The sequence below is a fragment of the Cynara cardunculus genome (assembly GCF_001531365.2).
Source record: "Cynara cardunculus var. scolymus isolate 2C chromosome LG 16, CcrdV1, whole genome shotgun sequence".
NCBI lineage: Eukaryota > Viridiplantae > Streptophyta > Magnoliopsida > Asterales > Asteraceae > Cynara > Cynara cardunculus.
This window is the reverse complement of record NC_037543.1, coordinates 9352229-9359539: the sequence shown is the minus strand read 5'-3', so window position 1 is coordinate 9359539 and position 7311 is coordinate 9352229. Positions and strand designations below refer to the sequence as shown.

The following is a 7311-nucleotide window of genomic DNA, read 5'->3' as shown; positions in this document are numbered from 1 at the left end:
ATGGCAAAAGAATTTGCAGCCTTAGAAGCAAATAGAACTTGGAAGCTTGTTCCTTTACCTGCAGGAAAGCGTGCTATAGGATGTAAATGGGTTTACAAAACCAAGTTCAATMAAGATGRGACAAYTGAAAGATATAAAGMACGGTTGGTAGCACAASGCTTCACTCAAAAACAGAATGAAGAYTATTRTGAGAYATTCTCTCCGGTTGTCAAGTTTACTACTATCAGATGCATTGTAGCACTTGCTGTCAAACAACATTGGCCCATTCATCAGTTAGACATCAACAATGCTTTTTTACATGGAGATTTGCATGAAGAAGTTTACATGAAAAGACCCAAAGGTATGGTTTGCACAAATGATAACTATGTTTGCAAACTTAYGAAGTCTTTATATGGTTTGAAGCAGGCTTCTCGTCARTGGTATTCAAAGTTATCTGARGCATTAAAAGCAAGAGGATTTCATCATTCTCARAATGATTAYTCTTTGTTTCTCAAAAAKACAAAAGAGTCKTTCACCATWGTGGYTGTATATGTTGATGATGTCATCRTGACCGGAGATTGTATTTCTGAAATAGAAGAGTTRAAGAAGTTTTTGCATAAAACTTTTCAAATCAAAGAYTTAGGYCTTCTTAATTACTTTTTGGGATTGGAGTTCTTGCGAAGTGATCAAGGAATCTTTCTAACTCAGAAGAAATAYCTCACTGAGTTACTTGATGAGTATGGTATTACAACTGCTGAAAAGGTGACAACTCCGTTACCTTGTAATTTGAAACTCATGCCARACATGCCTAATCCTTTAGAAGATCCGAGCAAATATCGAAAGTTGGTGGGGAAACTCAATTTTTTGGTTCATACTCGGCCTGATTTGGCATTTAGTGTTCAGTTTCTYAGYCAGTTTAATCAAAATCCCTCAAAAGCTCAYTGGGATGCTGCYCTACACGTTCTGAAGTATTTGAAAGTATTTGGTTCTTTYGGGTTATTTTTCAATGACAAATCAGATTTCTCTCTTTCTGCTTATTGTGATTCAGATTRGGCATCTTGTCCGTTTTCCAGAAGGYCAGTAAGTKGTTACTTTGTTTCTTTTGGGGGGAGTCCTATATCATGGAAGTCAAAGAAACAAGTAACAGTTTCATTGTCTTCAGCCGAGGCTGAATTTAGATCTATGAGAAGAATTACAACTGAACTTACATGTGAGCAGACTTTTGGCAGATTTAAGAGTGGAAAACATTACTCCAATTGCTTTGAAGTGTGATAATCTTGCAAGCATACATATTGCTAACAATCCAGTTTTTCACGAAAGGACAAAGCACATTGAACTGGATTGTTATTATGTTAGAGAACAGTTACAAGCAGGGGTCATTGCTGTGGAATTTAGGCCAACAAAGTCACAACTTGCAGATGTTTTTACCAAATCGTTACCCCGGCCTAAACATTTTGATGTTATTTGCAAGCAGCTTGAAGGGGGGGTGTTAGAATTAGTTATTATTTTCTGTTTGTTAGTTCTAATTAGTTAGACTGTTTAGTTTCTTCTTGTATAAATAGTCCTTTTCCCTTTTACTTTTGGAATACACAGAAATATACAACTTCTTCTACTTTTTCCTTTTCTCTCAATTTCTCTCTACTCTCTGCTCTCGTCTCACAGCCTCCCCCAACCAACCAATAGAAACTTAGCTCCTCCTCTAGGGAAAACACATAATATGTTTCATCCTCTAAACAAATCAAGAGTGCTGTTAGCCTGCTCCATCCAAATGTTTGCCGGTGATATTAATAATATCAAAGCATTGTAGTGGCCAACATTTCACAGGTTAATGACAAGCCTCCCCTCCATTTCAACTAATATAAGAAAAAAGCTTGAATTTTGGGACAATTTCCAAGATTCCTTGATAAAGTTACCTTTTCGGCTTTAACTGAATAGTAGACTGCAGAAATTGCTTCCTGGCATTCTAGGCTACATGATGTCATGTAGTGATACAGAATACATGTGAAGGTAAATCTTGCTAGGGCACTTTAGCAATTCTCTGCACCTTAACTTTGGAAGTTTGATGCAGTTACCCCTTGTTGGTCAATGCAAGTGTCTAGTAATGTCAAGTATGATAACATCAGCTTTAATACTAATTGATCAAAGTTCCTTTAGCTAAGCGATGGTTGAGAAATATATGCACCCTGTGCCACTTGGCCTGATACTGATCTTGACCATTCAAGGTTATTTTCTCATGAACTACTCGATTGAGATGATGGTATGCATGTGTGAACTAAACCAATGATATGAACTCCTTACGCATTAATTAGAACTGAGAAAATCAAGCTCAACCCAAAACTAGAATAAGAGTAAGTTATGAGTCCTGATTACTTGAAAGTTGAAACTCACCATTGTAGCTTGGTTCAGGCTATTGAGTTGTTTTGTGGGAGTTAAGCTTAGTGCGATCATTAATTATTCTTTTTCATAATTAATATAATTAATGTCGATGCTGTGGGTTTTATTGTTTGCATTTGGACCATGTTCCAATTTATTCTTACTGGTGTGTTATGCTGCCAGGTCAAAGTGGAATTATCAGGGAAGGAAACACAAATTGTATTTGACAAGGTTTTGACAAATTTGGCTCGTACAGCGCCACCAGTTCCAGGCTTCCGCAGACAAAAAGGAGGTAATATGTAAATTGGCAGAAAGATGTCAAAATTGCTTTTATGGTTGATTTTATGTTTCAAAACAAACTCTATTTCTCTCTCTCTCTGGATGTAATGTTAGTAACAAACTAATGACCATATCCATCTTTCTGATGCATTTGATGGTCAGGTTTTCAATTATTTTAGCTCACTAAGAAAATTTCTCTAACTTCTATTGTTTTTGCCATTGCTGATCATTCTGTGGTACTTTGAAGATTCGTCCAATAATAGTTAATAAGCACTTCGAACTGCTTCCTATATACTTTCATGAGTTTTGATTATCCTTAAATTATGTCTTGATGGACAGCACCCGAACTATTTGATGGGAATTGAGATGTGGGAGTATGTCTTCCTGTCAGACATAGGATATGCTGCCTATGTTTAGTGATATGTGTTTTGGATTTATTATTTGGCTCGTTGGCGAACCTTGTACTTATTTCTACTTTGTTCAATGAGAAGAATTCACATTTTGAGACCCATTTCTTTCATGATCTCAGAGTCAAACTCCAAATACAAACCCCATCCCACACAGCAAGCATTGCGGCCCCTTGCTACCATGCATTCTAAGTAACAGTTGTGCAACTTCGTTATTACTTCACTGGTTAAATCAGTGTAAATAAATAGAAGAGAAAAGTTCAATACAGAATCTAGAATATTAGAACAATATAGAGAAAAGTTGCTCAAAACCATAGCAAAGCTAATTACACTAGGAACCAGCCAAAAGATAGGTGATCGCAAAGCAATCTACAATTAGCGTAACCCCCCCCCCCCCCAAAACAGCCCCATGTCTCTGCAATCAACATTAAACCTTGATATTTTTAACTTGAGTTTAGAGATCTCTACCTTGGCTTAATTTCTCCCTGTGACACGACATAGAAGCAAACAAAATCTTCACCCTCCAAGATGAATATCTAGTATAGCAAACATGAATCAAAGTTAAGCTTTTAGTTGCACTTGTCTATAAGTAGAGCTTTGATCATCACAATGAAAAGGAACTCATGATATTTGAGATTGTCACCATTTCAACCATACTTTAGAACTAAATATCAGAAGTACCCTTCAGGTAGCTTGGAATTATTTCACTGCTTGCTAATGAGTTATCCAGTAGATATGATAAGTACATATTCACCATGTGGTGACCTGTGAAATGTCCTTATGGATGCAGACAATATAACATAACAATAGCAACTGTGCTCAAGAATAGAACACGTTGGATACTTTACCTTCTCATGTGTTTGTGGAGATGGGGCTAGAGGCAATGGGCTTCCTGAATCTTGATACTACAAGTACGATATCCTTTGTAGGTTTTGCTTTGTTTCCTTTTTATTTATCCTCTCTTTCTGTTGTGGGGATGTGACTATGTGTTGTCCTTCACAACCTGGTTTAGAGCTTAGATAAAAAGACGGTGAAGTGCCTAGTTGTTAATGTTGTATTATAATCCAGAATATTAAGTCATGGATCCTTAACAAATGGAGAACCCAGGCTAACCTTTGGATGGCCATGAAGCAGATACTTGTGCACGGCCTAAGATTCATGATGTATACACACCCCTGCATCTTTGGTGAGTTCATGGAAAGTTGGTAAATGAAATGGGATTAATGGTGGTTCATGTAAATTGTGTCCCTTGCTAATATGGATAACTCTCTTTTATAATTATGCATGATCCCTTTTGGATGTTATCTTGTGGATTCCTCTATAAGGATCCTAGGGGGTTGGTAATCTAAGCATCCTCATCATCTTAACATCCACATATTTGCTTCATACATTTCTTCGGTCATCTGTTGACTCAAGCTAATAAACCCAAGCTAATAAACCTGAAACATGTGTTTGTGTGACAGTATATTTTACTTATTTCTTCATCAGGTTCACCGAGTATCTTAATAGTTCATGATGTTAATATTCAAGGATATGATTATAGGCACTAATTGCAATTTAATTATAATTTCTATGGCTGGTTCTAAGTTATAAAAATTCCAAAATCATTTTTAAAGTCCTTCAAACCGTTGTTTGGATTCTGTAACTAGCCTTACTTGTATACTCTTCCACCATATTACGTGTTTACTGACAGAATATATACATTTTCTTTTATATATGAAACTGATATTTTGGTCGATGTGGCTTTATGATTTTAGCTTGTTGGTTACTGGCTTTATGTTTAATTGCCGAGTTAATGATCTAACTTTTTTAATGATGTACCCGTTGCTATTAGATGTCCTTTTTACACATTGACCTGGTGATGTGACATGATGTGTGCAAATAGACAACTATTTAGCCATCCCAACATCCGAAAAAATATTGAAGTTCAGGTTAATTTCAACATTTTTTGTCTAGATTGTGGCAATTCTGAACTCTGGTTTGTAGATATATCAGACCACTTGTATTGGTTGTTGTTCGTGACCTGAGGGGAAAAACAGTGATTGAACTATGACGAGAGAATCATACCCATTGCAGCATATGTCAGCATTTAATCTACAATATCGACTCATGTCCCTGTTTAGCTACTCACTCAGGGTCTTACGGGCATGTCTTCTTTGCCAGTGTCATTGAACTATAGGAGTATTTCCATTTCTGCATGTAGGATGGCTAAAACTTATTTGCACACATGATGTCAATGTAGGCACAGTAAAATGCATATCCACTAACAACAAAGGCTACAATGTAAAAAAATTGTCATGCTTGACAAGCCGGTGATTAGAAACAAAATGACAGTGACCAATTTGTCTGTTTCTCTAGACATTTTTGCACTTATAGTAAATATTGCCTATTATCCCGCTCCATTCTTGCAAGTCTGGTAATCCTAACCCCTTCTCTTTTTTGCACGTGGATGATGGCCTTCAGGAAAAACATCCAAGGTACCATCACATGATCTATCTATTTTTTTTATTTATCGAGACAAAATTCAATGTTCATAGTCTGATTCTCCCTATATTCCAGCTTATAATTCACTTTCTACAATTACAAACCTCATAGACAATTGCTTGTTCCCAAGTTTGCCCCACTATACAACCATTGCAACTTGTAACTACTATCATTCTTGTTGTAATCATGGTAAAACAGTAATTTCAATTTTGGAACTTCACACTCCATTGATGTGAAATTTTCGTTTCCATAAAGCCAGCGATTACTATTTTGGTAGATGGCAATGTTTCATCAATCACACGGTTTTGCAGAATAAATTAAGGAAAGGTTGCAATTTTAATGGGGGCTACCCAAAATGGAAAGTTTACCAATCTCTCTGGGATAGAGGGAGTAATACCCTTTGATGAACAAAAACTATGGTTCTGTCTGTATTGGTTGGCAAGTTTTGTTTTTAGTAGTCTGTTATCAGGCAAGAAGGCTAATGCTGAAACTTTTGCAGGTGCCCAAAAGCTTTCTATTGTCAATTATTGGTGAAGACCGTGTTACGAAATTTGTTATTCAGGAAATAGTTAGCTCCACCATGGCCGATTATGTGAAGAAGGCAAGTTATTGCTAGCTTCGTTATCTCTAACAGCTATGCTATAATTTTTCTAAAATAGAGGATTGAAAATCAAAATCTCTAAAAAAATTAGATCAAACACCAATAGCTACTCTATTTTAGCATTAACTATATTATTAAAATATTCAATACATTTAATAAAATATTATTTCTCTCTTAAACATTTAATTTTTAATAACTCTTATTGGTGGGAAAGAATTACGATATTATTTCTCTCTCCTATATAGAGTTTCAGAGATATCTCCAAATATGGAGATTTACACTTCTCTCTCTTATTTTCTCAATTTTAGCCTACGTTTTAGCATAACTGTAGGATCAAAAGAATTTCTAAATCTCCAAAATCTTTATTTTAGCATAGGTTTTGAAGATGATATAAGGGTCCATTTGGTTTGTAGGAATGGTTTTGAGGGATTTGGATTTCATGGAAGGATTTGGATTTGGAATCTTTGGTGTGTTTGGTTTGTAGGATTTGGAATGGAATTGAAAGTCATTCTTTATGAATACCAACCACCCCTGTGGGATTTCAAAATCCTATGTTTGATGATTTTAAAGAAATCCTAGGATTTCAAACCCGAGCAATCCTGCAAACCAAACACGGGATTGAAATGGATTTGAAATCCAAATCCCGCCAAATCCATTCCATTCTTACAAACCAAACAGACCCTAAGGTATTATGGAAAACCTAAAGTTTGGTTTTTTTTAGATGAATCGAGTTGGGCCAAAAGACCATTGTTACCAAGAATTTTTTTTTTCTTTCTCCAAGGAAGAAAGGTTGTAAACTCTGTGACACATTTTTGCAGAACAATATCTGTGTAAAGGATAACAAGATCAACACCATTCAGAGTGCAGAAGAACTAGAGTCCTCATTTAACCCTGGGAGTGATTTTGGATTCAATGCAACAATAGAGCTTGAAAAACCAGATACTGAAAGCTTAGAGTCATCTGAAGCATGAAAGTGGCAAATACTCTCACATTGTTTATAGCTTTGATTTGAGTCATGCTATCACTCTCAACAGACTTACTGATTATCCAGTATTTGAATGTATTTATCAGTTAGTTTATGAAAAAGAGTTCTAAAAAAATTTATGTGTCCGGTAATTTACTTGTGAACATAAAATTCAAGGGATCGTGCATTACTATTGCTTAATAGTTTGTTTTTAAGGCTTTTAC

At 35.7% G+C, this 7311-nt stretch overlaps 1 protein-coding gene across 1 annotated transcript in view; it reads left to right on the top strand.

The window, feature by feature from the left end:
- The window catches only part of LOC112529393, a 14759-nt gene extending 7448 nt beyond the window's left edge, over window positions 1–7311 (top strand). The window contains exons 5-8 of the mRNA XM_025140663.1: window positions 2536–2644; window positions 5502–5515; window positions 6022–6123; window positions 6942–7311. Of these exons, the coding sequence (XP_024996431.1) occupies window positions 2536–2644; window positions 5502–5515; window positions 6022–6123; window positions 6942–7094 (378 nt within the window). The 3' untranslated portion in view covers window positions 7095–7311. The remainder of the gene's footprint in view (window positions 1–2535; window positions 2645–5501; window positions 5516–6021; window positions 6124–6941) is intronic.